General features: G+C 39.7%; 1 protein-coding gene across 1 annotated transcript in view; it reads right to left on the bottom strand.

The window, feature by feature from the left end:
• YIPF7 (Yip1 domain family member 7) overlaps positions 1-20,536 on the bottom strand; it is a 29,785-nt gene that overhangs the window by 7,838 nt on the left and 1,411 nt on the right. The window contains exons 2-4 of the mRNA XM_081084075.1: positions 13,742-13,858; positions 5,771-5,931; positions 42-187 (exon numbers count right to left, since the gene is read on the bottom strand). Of these exons, the coding sequence (XP_080940201.1) occupies positions 42-187; positions 5,771-5,931; positions 13,742-13,857 (423 nt within the window). The 5' untranslated portion in view covers position 13,858. The remainder of the gene's footprint in view (positions 1-41; positions 188-5,770; positions 5,932-13,741; positions 13,859-20,536) is intronic.

Genomic DNA, 20,536 nt, shown 5'->3' with positions numbered 1-20,536 from the left:
GGAAAGGACACACGTTTAAATCTGATGCTGCTGTCCTTTACCAGAAGCAGGGTGGCTCCCAGCGCCACACAGAACAGGATGGGCCCAGCCAGGTCGGTTTCATTCATAATGCTGCCATCTGCTGGCTTCAGTGGGTTTAACACTGTCAAGGTTTTTTGCCATATGTGATCAAAATTAATTCCAAGTTCTGCAAAAAAAAAAAAGTGGGGGGGAAGGTAATATAAATATATAAAAGTATTTATATTAGAAATATAAACCTCAGAATATAGAACATCAAATATAAACATCAAATATTAGAAAAATAAACATCAGTAATATTCTTTTATTAAAGTTACTATGTTTGATTCACTTGCTTAGACTTTTAATCTGATTGTTGTAACTTCGTAATCTAAAACTCCAAGTAAAAATTTAAAGCATAAGTAAATAAAATTATATTTTTATTTGCAAACAGTGAGCTAAGAGAAATATTGTAGACAATTTTCTTCCATAAGAAAAAGTATCCCTGACTTATGTAGCCAATACAAGCTTAAAATCTAGATGAAAATTGAGAAATGAACATTCTACAGTAAAAACTAAAATGTAACGGTAGACCCAGAGTCCCATCCTATTGCCCATTTAGACATATCCTTTCCTTGCAATTTCCATTGCTAACACTTTGGAAATATCAAACGTAGTATAATTTTTCCCTAGAAGAACTATTTAAACTAGAGATATTTGTCCCAGGTCTGGGACGTCCTCTGAGAGGAGAATGCTGCCTGCCTGAAATGCCACAGAGAAGAAAGGGGATGGCCTTTTCGGCAAGTAAACGGAATCATGATGTGCACGCATATTTTTACACGCTAAATGCTCTGTGCAGTTGAGTCTATGTAGAGATTAAATTCTTTTTTAAAATGTGTTTTTATTGACTTCAGAGAGGAAGGGAGAAGGAAAGAGAGAGATAGAAACATCAGTGATGAGAGAGAATCATTGATCGGCTGCCTCCTGCACACCCCCTACTGGGGATGGAACCCGCATCCTGGGCATGTGCCCTTGACAGGAATCGAACCTGGGACTCTTCAGTCTGCAGGCCAACGTTCTATCCACTGAGCCAAACCAGCTAGGGCGAGATTAAATTCTTGAGACAAGTTAACTGTTCCCTTTTGTAAGTGGTGGAATAAAATATCCTGCCATTTGCAATAACATGGATAGAACTTGAGGGCATTATGTGAGGTGAAACAAGTCAAGAAAGACAAATACTGCATGATATCAATTATATGTTGAATCTAAAATTTATTTTAAAAAATAGTCAAACTTATAGAAACAGAGTAGAAAAGTGGTTGCCAGAGGCTGTGGGACAGGTAGGAAGTGGTTGGTATAAGGGTACAACCCATCCCACAAAAATAAACAACCACAGAATCCATGCTTTTTATCAAATCAATGGCATTCAATATGATAATGGTTGTATTTTTTTTAATTGAGCACAATTCTCCCATGTGAAGGATCATCTCCCTAAATCATTTGTATGTGGCATTCAACTTCCCTTCCTAGAATTTAGTAACTCTCTTTGACCAAAGATATAGAGTATACAGAGTATACATAGTTCAACTTTTGCAGTGGCTCATACCACCTGAACACCTTGCAAAGCTGACATTTCTATACAGAGAAGGCCAGGCGGGCTTTAATAATGGCCATGACCCAAAGAAGCCTTGCTTTAACAGGGACCTTGACATTTTTCAGACAGTCAGGCAGCAGTTGGTATGAACTAGGATGGAAAGCATATCTCTCACTCATTTCACATTCAGATTGATGACTACTATCCCGAGCTTGAAAATAAAAAAATCTGGTTGGTTAAATTAATTGTGGGCAAATAATCTACATTATAACATTTATGTTGCATTCTTTTTCTTTTCACAGTGGATTTATTATTTCTTTTTTTAAAAATATATTTTATTGATTTTTTACAGAGAGGAAGGGAGAGAGATAGAGAGTTAGAAACATCGATGAGAGAGAAACATCGATCAGCCGCCTCCTGCACATCTCCTACTGGGGATGTGCCAGCAACCCAGGTACATGCCCTTGACCGGAATCGAATCTGGGACCTTTCAGTCAGCAGGCTGACGCTCTATCCACTGAGCCAAACCGGTTTTGGCTATTATTTCTTAATGAACATACACTTTGGAGAATATAAGCAGTTGTCCAAGCTTAAAATGAGGTTAGAATATCGATTTTCAACCAGTGTGCCGCAATAATTTTTAAAATAGGCAATACCTGATTATTTTGTCAGAGCACTGACCTCTTTTCCCTTAAATTGTCAAATAAAAAATTTCAAAATCCAACACAACAATAGTTGTTTGGTGTGAATGAATTAAAATCATGCCTATTTTTTGTCATATCTGCAGAATATTATATTAATTATATTATATTATATTATATTATATTATATTATATTATATTATATATAGTTTCGGTGTGCCACAGAATTTTAGTAATTAGTGTGCCATAAGATAAAAAAGAAAGGTTGAAAACTGCTGGGTCAGAATGTCTAATGTAATTTTTAAAAGAGCATACTTTAAAAAATTGAGAAATACAGTAGGTGAATTAATTTCACCTAAAATTTATGTTGCTTTCAAACTTCATTTTCAATTTAGACATTTATACTAACAATGTTTTCAGTGTTTGCCACAATAAAGTGGCCTTTAATTAAAAACATCTTTTTTTCTGAAAATGCATAATAATTATTCCCAAAGAAAATCAAAGCTTTATGAGACATAATTACTGATTTCAATAATTTATTTAATGGAATAATTAACTTCTATATATGTTTCAACATTGAGTCATAAAACAGTAAATGAACCTAAGACAAACTAAATATTTTCATAAGAAAAAAGATTTTATGTATTTTCTACCAAAATACATTGCCATAATACAGGGTGTGACAAAAGTAGATTTACAGTTGTGAGTACATGAAACATGAAACATAAAACATGTTTCATGTTACTGTTATTTATTAATTACTAGAGGCCCGGTGCACAAAAATTAGTGCACTCGGGGGGAAGAGGGGTCCCTCAGCCCGGCCTGTGCCCTCTTGCAGTCTGGGACCCCTCGGGAGATAATGCCCTGCTGGCTTAGGCCTGCTCCCAGGTGGCAGAGGGCAGGCCCAATCCCTAGGTGCAGCCCCTGGTCAGGCTCAGAGCAGGGCCGATTGGGGAATTGGGGCGCTGCCCCCTGTCATGCACAGAGCAGGGCTGATTGGGGAGTTGGGGCGCCGCCCCTGTCATGCACAGAGCAGGGCGGATTGGGAGGTTGCGATGCCACCCTCAGTCACGCTCAGGGTAGGGCTGATTGGGAGGTTGGGGCACCGCCCCCTGTCACACTCAAGGCAGGGTTGATGGGCAGGTTGCGGCGCCACCCCGTCATGCACAGAGCAGGGTCGATCAGGGGGTTGGGGAGCTCCCCCCTGTCACGCACAGAGCAGGGTCGATCAGGGGGTTGGGGAGCTCCCCCCGTCACTCACAGAGCAGGGCGGATCAGGGGATTGGGGCGCCGCACCCTGTCACACTCAGGGCAGGGCTGATGGGGAGGTTATGGCTCTACCCCGTCACACACAGAGCAGAAACCGTGGGGCGGGGGGGGGGGGGCGCCGCATCTTGTCACACACAGAGCAGGGCCCTAGGGGGGTTCGGGGGGCCACAGCCTGTCACACACAGAGCCGCAGGGCAATCAGGGGGTTGGGGAGCTCCCCCCTATCAGGCACAGAGCAGGGCTGATCAGGGGGTTGGGGAGCCTTCCCGTGTCACGCACAGAGCAGGGCGGATAGGGAGGTTGTGGTCCCGCCCCCTGTCACACACAGAGCCGCAGGGCGATCAGGGGGTTTGGACGCTGCTCCCTGTCAAGCTGATCCCGGTGCCGGGAGGCCTCATGGCTCCGCTGATCCCGGTGCTGGGAGGGATATTACCCTTTTACTATATAGGATATAGGCCTGGTGCACGGGTGGGGGGTGGGTGCCGGCTGGTTTGCCCTGAAGGGTGTCCTGGATCAGGGTGGGGGTCCCCACTGGGGTGCCTGGCCAGCCTGGATGAGGGGATGATGGCTGTTTGCAGCTGGTTACACACCCTTCAGGGTGGGGGTCCCCACTGGGGTGCCTGGCCAGTCTGGGTGAGGGGCTGAGGGCTGTTTTCAGGCTGGAGGGTGACTAAAGCTCCCAACCGCTCCTTTTTTCTTTTTTTTTTTTTATTCTGGGCCAGCTTTAGCTTGAGGCTTGGCTCCAGCTCTTAGGCCTCCGCTGCTGAAAGCAGGTTTCTGGCCTTTGTTTACCTTCTATATTTGAAACAATGTTGCGATCCTGCTGGCTGAAGCCCAGTGACTAAAACAGGTTTCTAGGGTTTTGTTTAGCTTCTATATTTGTAACATAGTTGCTTAGAGTTGCAGTTCAGAGGCTGGGCAGGGAACATTGGAGTCCTCCATCACTGAAGCAAGCAAGCCTCATGTTCGCTTCCAGCTGCCTGGCTGCCGGCCGCCATCTTGGCTGGCAGTTAATTTGCATATCACCCTGATTAGCCAATGGGAAGGGTAGCGGTCGTACGCTAATTACCATGTTTCTCTTTTATTAGATAGGATGGTATTTTTTCCATACAAACAACTGTAAATCTACTTTTGCCCCACCTTATATTTTGCTTTCAAATGTATTACAAAGTATGCAAATGAGATTATAAGTATTATTAATTGTAGATAATCTAATATTACACCTTATACAAAATAAGGTAGAAAAATTGCTGTGAAATTTTAATGCAAAATTATTGTTTTACTGTCATCTAGTGGTAGTAAAGTATAAGATATATAAGTGCTATAAAAATGAACTAATATATTTATTTTTTATGCAAATTGTGTCATTGGCCTTTGAAACACAAACATTAGACTATTTTACAAATACCAAATGTCACAGTAATTTTTCTGGTCTGATAGACTTAAATTGACTATTAGCCTTCAAGGTGTATTTGTTAACATATTGATTGTATATTACCAAATAGCCAAAGTTGTCATTCTTACACAAAACCAAACAAGCCTTTTAGACAAAAAAGCACTTAAGCTATAAACAAGCACAGTTTCAAATAACATGTTTTTGTGCAGGGGATGTTTTATTATAGATTCATAATTTTATAGGTTGTCTTAATGTACACTCTAAAAAAGCTGCAAATGTCATTCATCACCTTATCACAGAAATTGTGCCTAAGGTCTTTTCATATATTTTATAGATGAAGCTTGAGACTTTCACAAAGTCACTCAACATGAAGAACATATTAGAGCAATGCTTAGAAATCCCTAGATTCAAAATGAAAAATTATAATAAGTGCTCTTTCTTATAATATACTATACATTTGATGGGGGTAATCACAAAGAGAAAAAATAATCAAGAAATTTTCTCCGATCTGTGTAAAGTGGGAAGGGAAGCAGTTTCATTAAGTGGGGTGGGGAGGGTGGTTACTCTGCTATAACCACTTTTTGAAATGATGTCTTCACTGTTGTGTAGACATTGCCAGGGAGTTCAAATTTAAGAAACAGTGAAGGCACCTGAGGTAACTGCAGCAATAGCACATACCTCCTTCTGATTCCCCCCACACAAACATGCGGCAGACTTCCACTGGGTTAAGTGTCTTGAAGAGGCAGATTTGTTTACACGTGGAACAGTCACACACAAAACACTGTATGCATCATGCTGACAGCACACGTTACGTGCTCATTATTGCTATTACTCTCGAGCTGTACACACATTAACAACACTTCCTTAACTTATCTTCTAGCAAAGGAGGCTCTTCATCAAAACTGTCAGCATAAGGAGACTGTGAATAATAATCCGGGTTGGATGCTGGCTGAAAATATTGTCCAGTGTAACCTGATGACATGAGCATCTCCGGTGGGACAAAGGCAAGCTGAGGCTGCTCACTGGCTTGCTGTCTAGAGAAAGGAAAACACTGGTATTTATGCATCTAAGAAAGGGATATCATGACAAATCAAGGAAATGAAGGAAACTACAATTTCTCTTTCATGAATTATCCCAGGTTTTATGAATATTTAAGCATGAAAGAAATAACTTTCTTAGAGTTGAACTTTAATCAAAAAAAGTGAAGTCCCTGGTCATAAAAAGACTTCTAAGAGACTGATCCATACCAACTAATATTGACTGATTATGTACAACATGCTGTCACTTTTTCTCACATTTTCCCATGTAATTAGACTTAGTAAGGTAAAATCTGTCATTTTAGTCCCATTTTGCAGAAAGAGAAATAGAGGTTCCTGGAGACTGAATGACTTGCCCAGAATCACAGAACACAGCAGGTGTCCGTCTCTGAACTGACGCTGGCTGAGCACTCTGCCTCTTTCACTGATATTCATGGCAATCACCAAACATGAACGTCTTTATAAATGTGTGGAAGCAGCAAGTGTAAATCACAATTTTAACAGTATAGCCAATTCATAGGAAAAAAACAAATGTATAAACTGACTGCTGTCCATAAAGAAATAGACTTTCTAGCTCTGGCCATTCCCAGACAATTATTGCCAATCAAATGATCTGTGAGCACCTAACTAAAAGTATTCAGTAGCGTCCCTCTTTGAAGTATGCAATTTAGTTTGTCCAAAGATGTTTCTTGTCAAACATGACACCTCCTTGACCATGCTTTTGCTTGTTTTTTTTTTTTTTATTTCATCATTTGTGTCAGGAAGCTGGAAAACAACAATCTTAGTAAATAATTTCTTGTGAAAGCTAGAAAAAGGAAGAAAGAGTGTGTGACATTATTTGGTGATTTTTAATTGTGTGTTGTTTTTTTTTTTGAAGGAAGGGGAAGAAATATAAATTGTCCTTATTAATATGCGTTGTTTATCTGATCATAATATCGTAGGCTAAACTAAGCTAAAAATACAGCCCAGGATTCTAAACTTTGTAGCTCTCTGGGATCTCTTTATGTTAAAATACTTACAAAATGGCTTTTTATACTTTCCTTCCAACATTCATCTTAATATGAAGTCTAAGAATAACATACTCATCCTCCCTTATATGAGTAAGCCTGAAAGAGAAGATAACCTCTTTTGAAAAATAAAGCTATAAAATAGAAATATATATACATTTAATCATTCACTAACCCACCACAAGCTCATTAAGGGCAGGGACCTGGTATAATACTTCTTGAATCACCCACAGCAGCAATTTTCAACTGGCTGCTGTGCTGCAAGAATTTTTTAAAAATGCAATACCTGACTATGTAGTCAGGGGCACTAACCTTTTTTCCCCTTATATTGTCAAATTTAAAAAATGACAACAACCAACACAATAGCCATCTGGTGTGAATGAGTCAAAATTATACCTTTTCTTCTCAGATCGGCAAAACATATATGTTTGTGTGCTGCAGAATTTTAGCAATTAGATAATGTGAGACAGAGATAAAAAGGGTTGAAAATCGCTGTTCCAAACCATATGCTGATTACTGTTATTGTTCCTGTAATCATGTGGCATATTTCTAATCTTCCTTTACAAAAAAAGAAAATACTTTTATTGATTTCAGAGAGGAAGGAAGAGAGAGAGAGGAGAGAGAGAGAGAGAGAGAGAGAGAGAGAGAGAGAGAGAGAGAGAGAGAGAGATCAAGGATGAGAATCATTGATTTGAATCATTGACTGGCTGCCCCCTGAATGCCTCCTCCATGTGCCCTGACTGGGAACCGAATCATGACCTCCTGGCTCATAGGTCAATGCTCAATCACTGAGCCACGCTGACTAGGCTCTAATCTTTCTTTTTAAAAAAAGTAGGCCCACTATCAAAAGTGCTGGTAGAAATGGATTATATATACGAAACTGAATGGCTTTTAGTTGATAAAGCTTTCCCTAGATATGTTTTTTTTTTTAATGTAACCAGTTCTAGAAGAATAAAAGGGGCAAATAGAGATGATTGAATGGACTAGTGTCTAAAGACTATTTCATTGACATATTGCCCTGGCCTCACCAAAACTCATGCCCAGGTGCTAATAACCAGGCTTAAGGAAACATAACTTCCACAATTACTCCGGGCAAAGCAATCTCTATGAATGAGGGGATTCAGTGTTGGACACACCCCCACCCCTGCCAAGAGCAAAACACATTTTTATAGGGAAAAAAAATTGTCCAGTACCAGCCAGGTCCTCTCCTTTTCTTTTTCCTCTCTCTATTCCTGCTACTTCATCCAACAAAACATGTTCAACAGGAGCTTAGCCTCTATTGGCCTTGTTATAATGGAGGGTTAATATTAAAATCCCTCCACCATTATTTAGAAAATAAAATTTTTAAATTTTTCCTATAAAAGAAACCTCAAAATTCTTTATCTTTAAAAATTACCATGATCATTTTCTAAATTAAAGTTTCTCTTTTTATCTTATAACTTTGACTATAGCAATTAATACCATATCTCCGTGAAGGAAACCTAAGCAGTACCAAAATAATCACATCATTAATCCACACTCCAACCCAGAAAAACCCTGCGAATAACCAATTCTCTTGTTTTAGGCCTTTCACTGACAAATGACTCTGAACCATAATTTTAACCATACATCTTGAATCAACACTGAATCCCATGTTTTCTAGCGTTATCCTTTTTTACTAGGTGGTTCCAATTTTGAATGACTATGCCAGTGACATTCTCTTATATTTTCAGTGATGTCTTTTAAGCCTACAGTATCCTTCCATAAAAAAAAAAATCAGGACGAATGGACTGGACGCTGCTAATTGCTCTGTGAAGCCTATGAATTAGTAGCCTATCAAAGGCAATTGCATGAGTCAGATTGATATACCCACCACTTCAAGCAACTGTGAAGTGATTGCAAAATTCTCTTTTATAACTGGCAACATTCTTGGTCAGATTTCCCTTCTTTTGCTTCCTGACTCTGTGGAGTTACATTTCTGCCTATAAGGAGAGTCCAACGGTAGATTTGTCCTGAGCCAAGTAGAGCAGTTAACCAATTCAGCCACTGAAGTCAGACTGCTGGGTTCAAATCCCAATTTTATAATCTACTGGAGGTCAGGATGAAACCAGCTCTCCGACATTCCCCGAGGGGTCCCAGATTGCAAGAGGGCTCAGGCCAGGTTGAGGGACCCCACTGGTGCACGATTGGGGCTGGGGAGGGATGTGAGAGGTTGGCCAGCTTGGAGGGACTGTGGGAGGGCTCCAGGATGTGTCCAGCACATCTCGCTCAATCCCAATCGGCCAAACCCCAGTAGCAAGCTAACCTATTGGTTGGAGCGTCTGCCCCCTGGTGGTCAGTGCATGTCATAGTGACTGGTTGACTGGTCGACTGGCCAACTGTCTGACCCCTGGTGGTCAGGACATCATAGCAGCCTTAACATATCATTAGCATATTATGCTTTGATTGGTTGAACAGCAGACCAGACGACCGGACACTTAGCATGTTAGGCTTTTATTATATAGAATGCAAATTACCTCACACTCTGTGCCTCAGTCTCTCATCTGTAAAATGAGGATAAGATAACTCAAAGTTGTGGTGAATTAAATTAGCAAAAATAAGTAAAGCACTTAGAATAGTGTTGGGCACACAAAACGTGATCAATAAGCATTAGCTAAGTATTTGTCTGCTCTTTTTTTCCTGATACTTACACTAAAGAATTCTAAACATCTTTCACACACCCTGGCAGCGCATCTGTATCTGTAATAGTTACCTTTCCAGTTAGTCACTTTCTCAAAGAAAACAATGCGATTAGGAGGCTAAGAGTTTGAATCTCTTCTGTGATGATCGCCTTTAGGTTTTTCCCATGTTGGTGTCCCTGGAATATCTAAAGTGACTTGGACAACATCCCAGCCATTCCGTGTTTTCCTTCCAGAAGAACCTCCACTCTACTCATGTCAGGATTTCTGTGTCTGAGTCATAAAGCACTGACCACACACCTGATCTACATAAAAACCCTGGGTACGCACACCAATTCGTCAATATTCCCCCTTTCATTCCCCATACCATAATGTTCCGACGACCCTCCAGCGGCTGGTCTTCACTTACGTAATGCTGTGTTAAGATGAGGCACAGTCTCTTGCTGGGGGAAGTTTTCGACCTCTTTCTGAATCAACAAGACTTAACATCCATCGTCTGATGCAAGTGTAGAAGGTCATCGTTCGAAGACTCAGTTATGATTTCTGTGGTTGCAGGCTGGTTTATTGCACTCAGTTCCCTGCGCCCCATCATGAAATCACTAACTACATATTTTATTGGAGGCTTTGTTTTCTAAAACTATAGGTCTGGACTTCCATCATGAAGCTTTTCACTGAGCTGCTTTCTTTTGTCAGTCCGTTCCTGGGGAGATACAGGTGGTGCGCTCACTCTCAGGGTCAGATGGAGAGTCAGAGTGTAATCAGATGGTACAAAATGTACCATCAAATAAGTCCCATTCATTGTAAGTCTATCTCCACACTTAGAATCACATTCGGTGTATGTGTATTTCACCTGAGGCGACAAAGGTTTCAGAATTTGCAATACCTCCAACAGCATGAGACAACAATATGACATATCTACACTGTTGGCTAAAAGAATGTAGTCAGAACCTCCAGGAGCATTTTATCTATGTAAGTCTCCCACTGAGCCAGGCAAATCAGGCATTCTGCGTGTCCTTGGTAAGAACATATTATATAGGATCAGTTGGAGGGTAGAGTGGTTTAGGAAAGTGTAGCTAGGGTAGTTAGCCTATGCAACATTCCCAAATCCTGGCTAGTCCAGCGAGCGCACAGTAGCCATGTGCCACTGACATGCCATTAGCTATGTTTAAACACCAGAGAATGATCAGACCTGGGAGTTCCAATGAAATGATGACTCAGTACTGGTCTGTTAATGTCCTACCAAATATACTGTCCACATTCAAAGGGAGTTTTCCAGTTGTCACCTTTCTGCAGAAATATCTATTTCTTTCTCTTAATAATTTGAACAGTTTTCCCATTTCAAAAACTGGATACATATAGTGGGAAAATATAGCCTAGCAGTGATTGGAAATGATGCCTACCCAAAGGACTGGACAGAAATTTTAAAATGAGAACGCTCCTTCTTGTTCATTCTAAAATAAGAGAAGTAGTTTTGAAATACAAATATCTTCATTGTTTTAGTAAGTACACTCAACCAGCTTTCCAATTAACATGCCATTGAGCTGAACAAGCCTTTTAAAGGAAGCTCCCATTTACTGGGGAGGAGAGATATGGGAGAGGACAGAGACAGAGTGATAGATTAATTGATTACAACATTGTAACTAACTACCCTCTTGATTCCTATATCTTTTGCCAGGATAATCAACATATTATTTTGACTTGGGGAGTATTTTAATTGAACTTTTCACTGAATGAATAAAAGGTCAAATCTCTGGAGTTTGATGTGCACTAGTAATTCGCTGGCCCGTGTCCATGTTTTATGTTCTCATAAAACTACCACAGCTAGAATGGCCTTTTCTAATTCCTGAGACATGCAGTGTGGGTTAGAATTTAAATGTTACCGCCTCCAAATAAGGACTTGGGTTTAAATGCTAATAAGCAGGCAAGGCCATCAACCTGATATAATATAATCAAGAGTTTTCCTCATTTGGTTATATTAACTTCCATCTCTTGGTCATCTTGATTTCTGGGCAACAGTGATATGTAAAATCAAATGGAGAAAGAAACTGGGCTGGGTTGGGTGTGGGAGAAAGCTGTGCTCATGAGTCCCTGCTTAAAGGGGAAAGCTTTATCGCCCCCTTATTAGACATTGCAGGATAGTTTAGCCTGAAAATATAGATTGCAGGTGCTCCCCAGGTGCTTAGCCCAAATGGAGCAGAGAAGGGAGAAAAGAAACAGAAATTCAAGGTGACTGGTTCCTTTCAATAAAACAACAGGACAGAGCTGAAAATTTTTAGATATCTCTCTGTATGGATTATATATTTTGAGTTACTATCCTGTAATACCTCAATGCTCAAACTGCTCTGCCTGAAACACATTTTTATTTTTATTTTTCTTGACCTTCCAAGGTATAAATCCAAGGAACAATATGAAGTTATTTTTCTGTTGTTGGATTCTACGGTGATTGAGCCAATTCGACATGACCTTGTCCTTTTCACTCATTTTTTTTAACCCTCACCTTAGGATGTGTTTTCATTGGTTTTTAGAGAAAGGAAGGGAGGGATAGAGGAAGGGAAAGAGAGAGAGAGTCATAGAGAGAGAGAGAGAAAGAGAGAGAGAGAATGAGAGAGAGAGAGAGAGAGAGAGAAAGAGAGAGAGAGAAATATTGATGTGAGAGAGAAACATCGATCAGTTTCTGGTGCACACCCCGACCAAGAATAGAACCTGCAACCTTTTAGTGTACAGGAGATGCTCCAACCAACTAAATCACCTGACCAGGGCTTCACCCATTTATATACATAAAAGCCTAAGTCTCTATGACACGCACTGACCACCAGGGGGCAGATGCTTAATGCAGGAGCTGCTCCCTGGTGGTCAGTGTGCTCCCACAGTAGGAGTGCTGCTCAGCTGACAGACAGGCGCCAGATGCAAGCCTCTCCTGATTGGGACTGAATGGGCAGAAGCCTACAGCAGGCGCAGCGGGGCCGGGCCGGGATGAGCGGGAGCGGCAGGCAGGTGGCATTGGACTGCCAGTTTCGGCCCAATTCCCATAGGCCATGCCGAGGGACCACACCGGTGCATGAATCTGTGCACCAGGCCTCTAATAATTGCATAAGTAAATAACATTTTAAAAATATATATATATTTTATTGATTTTTTACAGAGAGGAAGGGAGAAGGACAGAGAGTTAGAAACATCGATGAGAGAGAAACATCAATCAGCTGCCTCCTGCACACCTCCCACTGGGGATGTGCCCGCAACCAAGACACATACCTGTGACCAGAATCGAACCTGGGACCCCTCAGTCCGCAGACCGATGCTCTATCCACTGAGCCAAACCAGTCAGGGCAGTAAATAACATTTTTATAGTGGTTTTACTTAAATGTCTACTTTCCTACACATTATCACAAATATTCTTCATGATAATTCCATGAAGTGGGTATTATTATTGTCCTCTTATTAATGTCCTCATTTCTCAGTTAAGACACCAATCAGGGAAGTCAAGTCTTTCCCAAGGTCACAAAGAACAAATGCAAGAGCCAGAACTTGAAGCAAATTCTTCTCACTCTAAATCCTCATTTTGGGCACTGGTAAAGGATAAATACTAAATTTTTAATCATTTTTATTGATTTCAACTCAAGTTGAACTGTCAACTCAAATTACTAACACATTCTCAAATATGTTTATCTTGGTTCCCTTTAGGAATTTTCACACTGTGTTATAACAGCATATTACAATAGCACCTCCACAACTTCAATTCTTAAATGTTGTGAGGTAAGAGATTATGAATTTCTCTTTTATCTTTGAGTTTATAGTGCCCCCCCCTTTTTTTTTATTCCTGACACACAGCAGGCACCTAATAAACATTAATTAAATTGAATAAAATACGTTTTTCAAGCAGTGTTACAGAAAATACAGTCCCTAGATTCAGGCTCCTTATTAAGTTCTATTTTGAAAAGAGAGTCAAGCCATTCAGCTATAAATGGGTCTGAGGTGATCATGGGGATTCTTGGAGAACTGAATTCATTTCTCTGCCCTTTCCTCACTTTCTTCTTGGGCATTTTACAAAGACATGCTTTTGCTTCCTCCAAGGAAACTTCCCTACCTGCCATAATATTATTACTTCTAAAATGAGAACATATTTTTTCAAAATAAGGTACTTACTCTCCGGATCCATAAAGATTTCCATAGGCATTGGAGTCATTACAACTCTGCTCCTGATTCTCAATGGTATAATTAGATTGGTAAAAATCAGAGTCAAATTGTCCCAAGTTTGACATCCTGAAAAATAAGAATATTTTTTACCGCAAAGTTTACAAGTCAATAAAACATCTTTTGGGATATTATAAAGACTGACATGTGATGACAAATGGGTTCTTACCAGAGAACACTATACTCTTTGCATGGGGTAGATTGAGTATTGGGGGAAGGATATGGAAATGTGTTCTAAAAAGTCATTTACAAAACATGTATCTGCAATGAACTTTTCTGAAGTTTTCATTCACCAGGACTATGACTTTGCCTAAATTGACGTTAATTGATCTGAAGAAGCTAACATTTTGCCCCAATACCTTCTTCTCAGCAGTTTAAGAGAAAAAGCCTAAGACTTGGTACACATCTAAAGGTTTTCTTTTAAACAATGTCAGTTCCTTATTTCAATTATTATAAGTAATAATTTACATTTAAAAGTTTTACATTTAGGCATATATATGTTATTGTTGCAAAGTCGAAAAGCAAATGGCTGATAATAATAATAATACCATTTCATTTTTATTTTTTCCTGTGCTAACAGCCTCTCCGCTCCCTTCTGGTTGAGTCAGAGGGGAAAGGCTCAATTCTGCTAAGAAAACAGTCTGTCTTCCTATAAACTCTCTACATAGTTTCTACTCACTTTGGAGAGTGAAGGGAGTATATGATTGATTTAGACCTAACAAATAGGCATATCAGTGGGAAGAAGAAAGATTGGAGAGGAGGAAAAGGTAGAGGAAGAAAGCAAGAGCAAAGTAATAGTGGCTGTTTAGATGGAAATTAGAGAATGGAGTAGAGAATCTTTTCAGTTGGACAGATGTGGTTAGTCAGTTCAACATTTTAATCGTTGCTTTTCTTTGAAAAACTTTTTATTTCAAAATAGTAAATTTTAAAATCACTAGGAGTAATCTATATAGTTATAGTAATTTGTGGAATAATACTTGCAATACATTTCAAATGCATCTCATAAACAGCCCTAGCTCTAAGAGCCTCATTAATCAGAAATACTCAAGCACAATTGTCAAATATATAAAATTTTCTCACTTCAGTACAAGTACAGAAAGCTCTGTAAAATTAGGTGCAGTGATTCATATACCTGATTTAATAAATCAAGATTTTTTCATTAATATTGAGCATAAAAGTAGCTATAAATTATGTAAGCTAAAATCAGGACTCAGAGGATGTTAAATATTTTAACAACTTATAATTTAAAGAATTTAAAATTTAATAGCATAACTTTCTCAGTCCATTAAAATGCTATTATAAAGCATAGAGAGTAATTTCACTGGAGAATACACATAAGTTTTCATAACATGCAAAGCTTTATGTAATATGACTATTGGCAATAAAGTCCTTACATAATCCAGCTTTATATTCTGTTTAAATGCCAAGGTTTTTTAGAAGGATCAGACACATACCTTTATATTATTTTATGTCGAAAAATTCTCCAACAAATGTTGCTCTGCTAGAGAAATTTATAATAGACCAGTTTGTGAAAAGATGACCTGCTGGCTATATATATGTTTCTAAATTTGACTCTGACACTGAACAGATGCTTGCCAAAAGCCAAACACAGTATCTTATTACACTTGTTAAAGTTTACAAACACAGTGAAAGGCGAAGAAACACAATTTGATGAAGTGAGATGGTAGATTCCGTTTCTTTGTGGGCACATCCCACAAAGAAACAGAACTCTGACTTAAGATCATTTATTTGAGGCAAACAATGGAAGGTAAGAGGAAAACCCTTGAGCTTTACTGCCTATAAGAATAAACCTAGACAAGATTTCCTAATAATATGCAGTACAAATCAATATATGGGTAAAAAAAAGTGAAGGAATTGAGAAGTACAAATTGTTACAGAATAGCCATTGGGATGTAGAGTGTAGCATAGGGAATATAATCAATAATATTCTAATAATTAAGTAAGGTGTCTGATGGGTGTGAGATTTATCAGGATGATCACTTAGTAAGTTATGTAATATCTAATCACTGGGGTGTACATCTGAAACTAATATAATTATATATGTCAACTCTAATTGAAAATAAAAAAAATGATAAAATATATATGCACTAGAGGGGGGGGTCCCTCAGCCCACCTGTGCCCTCTGGCAGCCTGGGAGCCCTTGGGGGATGTCCACCTGCCTGCTTAGGCCTGCTCCCTGTGGGAATGGGCCTACGCTGGCAGTCAGACATTCCTCTGGAAGCCCAGGAGCCCTCAGGGGATATCTGACTGAGGGCTTAGGCCCAGTGGGAGCGGGCCTAAGCCACAGTCAGACAGCCTTACCACTGCCATGGAGGCAGGAGAGGCTCCCGCCACTGCCGCTGTGCTTGCAGCCATCAGCCAGCTTGTGGCTGGCTGATCCCCTGGGGGATCGGGCCCAAGCTGGCAGTCAGACATTCCTCTGGCAGCCTGGCAGCCCTCGGGGGATGTCCACTTGCCAGCAGGGAGCAGACCTAAGCTGCCGTAGGACATCCTTATTGCTACTGAGGAGGCAGGAGAGGCTCCCGACACTACCGCTGTGCTGGCAGCCATTAGCTTGGCCTGTGGCTGAACAGAGCTCCCCCTGTGCGAGCGCACTGACCACCAGGGGGCAGCTCCTGCATTGAGCGTCTGCCCCCTGGTGGTCAGTGTGTGTCATAGTGACCAGTCATTCCCAGTGGTTTTGCTATTAGGGTCAATTTGCATATTACCCTTTTATTATATAGGATAGAGGCCTGGTGCACGGATGGGGGCTGGCTGGTTTGCCCTGAAGGATGTCCTGGATCAGGGTAGGGGTCCCGCTGGGGTGCCTGGCCAGCCTGGGTGAGAGGCTGATGGCTGTTTGCAGGCTGGTCAAGCCCCCCCAGTGGGGACCCTCACCCCATGGGGGTTTGGCCAGCCTGGGTGAGGGGTTGATGGCTGTTTTCAGGCTGGCCACAGCCCCTTCAGGGTAGGGGTTCCTGCTGGGGTGCCTGGCCAGCCTGGGTGAGGGGCTGATGGCTGTTTTCAGACTGACCAAGACCCCGGCGAATAAAGCTCCCAGCCTTTCCTATTTTTTTTTATTTGCTCCAGCTCCGTAGCCATGGTGGCTGGAAGCAGGTTTCTGGGGTTTATTTGCCTTCTCTAATTGAAACTTTGTTGGCTTGAGAGGAGGCAGCAGCCGGCCGGGAAGCTTGGCTTCCTCCATCATTGGGGCAACCAAGCGTCCTGCTTGCTCCAGCTCTGTGGCCGCCAGCCGCCACTTTGGTTGGGTTAATTTGCATATACTCGCTCTGATTGGCTGGTGGGCTTGGCTTAAGGCATAGCAAAGGTATGGTCAAGTTGCGTGTTTGTCTTTTATTAATGTAGATAATCTTAACATGTGAACTTAGCAACTATCTAAAAATATATATTGTCAATTTTATCCAAATCTGAACTATTCAATTTATATAAACAACATTTAGGAAAGCTAAATGCAGTGGGGATAAGGAAAATAACCTCCATTTGTAATTTCTTAGATCTCTTTGGTGACCTGTAAAGTAATGAAGAGATTGTGAGCTGATCAACAGCTACATCTGAAGCAATTTGCCCTTTGTCTGACAACAATACATACATATATGTATTAAAGGATGAATGGTTAGATGGATGAATGAATGAACACTATTTTTAATTTTGCATATTCAGGACCCCATATTTCTTTTGGCATGTATCAATCTAAGAATCATATAAGATTATTACTTTCATTACTGCAATCTTTTGATATGAAACTAGAGGCTCAGAGTGGCTAAGTGACTTGTGCAAAGTGACACATCTAGTATGTGACAGAACCCAGTTTGGAATAATAATTATCTCATTCAGCTCAGTTTCCTTTCATTATGCAGACTGTTTCTTCCAAAAGACTACCTATGGCTGTCCAAAACACTGGTGTTAAGAATGCACCTGTTTGGTCCTAGCTGGTTTTGCTCAGTGGATAGAGCATTGGCCTCCAGACTGAAAGGTCCCAGGTTCAATTCTGGGCAAGGGCACATGCTCAGGTTGTGGGCTTGATCCCCAGTGTGGGGCATGCAGGAGGCAGCCGATCAATGATTCTCTTTCATCTTTGATGTTTCCATCTCCCTCTCCCTCTCCCTTCCTCTTTGAAATCAATAAAAAATATACTTTAAAAAGAGAATATACCTGTTTGGAAACACAAATAATATTTATTCACAAACTCCAAAACATATTTTCAGCTGAACAAAGCTGCCAATGAACCAAGAGAAAAATGTCATCATTTTCTACCTCTGCCAACAGAGAAATGGCTTTTTACCAGTGTTTAGATAGTAATTCTTTATTTTGGCAATCTGTATTGCAATTTAATGTACATTGATTCTTAAATTTCTACTTATATTAAGACAGAAAAAATGCAATACATTCTGTGTTCCAATAATTTTTAAAAATACATTTTTGCCTGTATTCTCTACATAATCCTTTGTTAATACTACATAAGATTTGTTCCCAATCATCTGACCTTTAAAGACTACGCTGCTTCTATTTCACGAACCTGAAACTGCAGCCCTAAATGTTACACAGTCACATGAAAAATGGGCATAAAATTCTGTTTTAAGGCATTAATTTTAAAGAGCTTACTGTGTTCTATGGCAAGAAAAAAAATAAAATTACAGGGTTTCCATCATTAATGCTATCATAATTATCTTTGACTTCTAATTTGCTAGCTTTCACTTTTGTCTTAGAAAAAAATGGAATATAACAAATTATGATTTCAAGTTTTTAGCTTGGTCATTACTGAATGTTAGTAAAAACACAATTTTCCTTAAAGTTATGAAAGTCTATATGAGCAGTAGTTGAGTTGTACATTGTTAGTAACCATATTGTTATAATAATCATTTTTAAATGTAATAAATTCAATTTATATAGATTTAGCAGACTCATATCACTAATTTCTATAGAAAATCTTTCCAAGAAGTTATATAAATTCCTCCACAATTTATCTAACCACATGTATCTTTAGTTCCCTCATTTATAAACAAGAATAAACTTTATATCCTAGGGACTAGTTATTTTATCTTTATCTCATCAACTGAATTTTATTTTTCCACGTTTCATTATATATCCAAATTATTAATCAATATATATCTTATGCCTGTGTATATATGTGTATAAAATATGAGAATTAGACAGGATTTTGCAACAGGAGCAATTAACCTAGCGGGGGCAAGTAGTAAATGCTCAAAATAGTGTTATCTGTTTTGATTATGCTTCTAGGTGAAAACAAAGTTGTATTATTAACAAGTGTGAGTCCTTATTCACCCATTATTTACACATAAATATATTTTAGTGAACTCTATTTTGATATTACATAAATCTATATGAAAAATCATCTTACCAAAAGAAGGGGGGGGGGAGGATCTTTTGCTAATGCTGTGTCCTGTAAACAGATTGTGATGAGACATACTTCTTTAGCATTCATCTCTTACTTTTTAATAAAAAAAATAATAGGCTAAGCATGGACTTTATTGCCAAGGTACCACTTATTATCTTGACCAAACTCCCATAGATACCAGTTAATATAGATGAAATTATATATTGGCTTTATTACTTTTAGCAATGAAAGGTGAAATTCTTCCCAATGCTCTGCCATAATTATACCTTTGCAATTATGCCATTATTAAGTTTTTTCCCAAGGCATGCCAAATTTAACTTGAATATTTTATTATATTCAGTGCATGAAAGTAGTTACAGCAGTTTGGAAAACAACGACCAGTTGTCAATATAGAAATTCTATTTAATAAGACAGTATTCCCACCTTCTTTTGGCACTATAATCTCACTACTTAAAGCTTTGAGTTTTAACTTAATGGGACATTTACTCAAACATTGGCTTGATATAGAGGAGCCCTTTTAAGGGTAACTCTCTACTCTGTAGTATTTACATTTTCATTTACAAGCATGAGCTAGGGAAAGTAGTGGACAGGGTAACAAAATAATTTTTTAAAATATGTTTTTATTGATCTGAGAGAGACATCAATGATGAGAGAGAATCATTGATTAGCTGCCTCCTGAACTGCCCCTACTGGGGATCAGGCATGTGCCCTGACCAGGAATTGAACTGTGACCTCCTGGTTCATAGGTCGACACAAACACTGAGCCACACCAGCTGGGCAATTTCATTTTCTTTTTAAAACAACTTATTGGGTATCGAGTTTAAAACGGCACTAGGCTAGAAATTTGCCTGACAATTACTAGAAAAACACGTATGGGGGTTTATAAGATAAATCAATCCACAATCTGAAAAACTAATCCTTGGAATTAACCTACTGCCAGAATCTGGGCAAATTCCTATGATAAAACTAATGAGTCTATAGTGAGGAAATGATTTTTGACCATCATATTCTTTCCTTTATGCAGAATAGCTCGCTTATATGAAAAGAAGTAGTGAGATTTAAGACCTCTGGAGAGTTAAGTTTTACACTAAATAGAAGAGAGAACAGCTGTCCCTCTACTGTAAGGATGCTGCTCTTACAAGTATCAGTGGAATAACCCTGCCACCTGCTCCTGTGTTCTCACATATTTAGAGAAAGTCAATCCTAATGGAAAGGAGGATGGTGAAAGAAGATATGGGGAAGGGGCTGGCTGAAGGTTCCTGCTAATGACGGCTCTGTGCATCCTGAGAACTGTCACCGCCCCCCCCCCCCCCATGCTGCCCTTCCTAGAGTCAGAGACAAGAGGCACCCAGCGACAAGGTATATTGAGG

The sequence above is a fragment of the Myotis nattereri genome, assembly GCF_964212035.1.
Source record: "Myotis nattereri genome assembly, chromosome: 1".
NCBI classification, from domain to species: Eukaryota; Metazoa; Chordata; class Mammalia; order Chiroptera; family Vespertilionidae; genus Myotis; species Myotis nattereri.
This window is presented reverse-complemented; position numbering and strand designations above follow the sequence as displayed.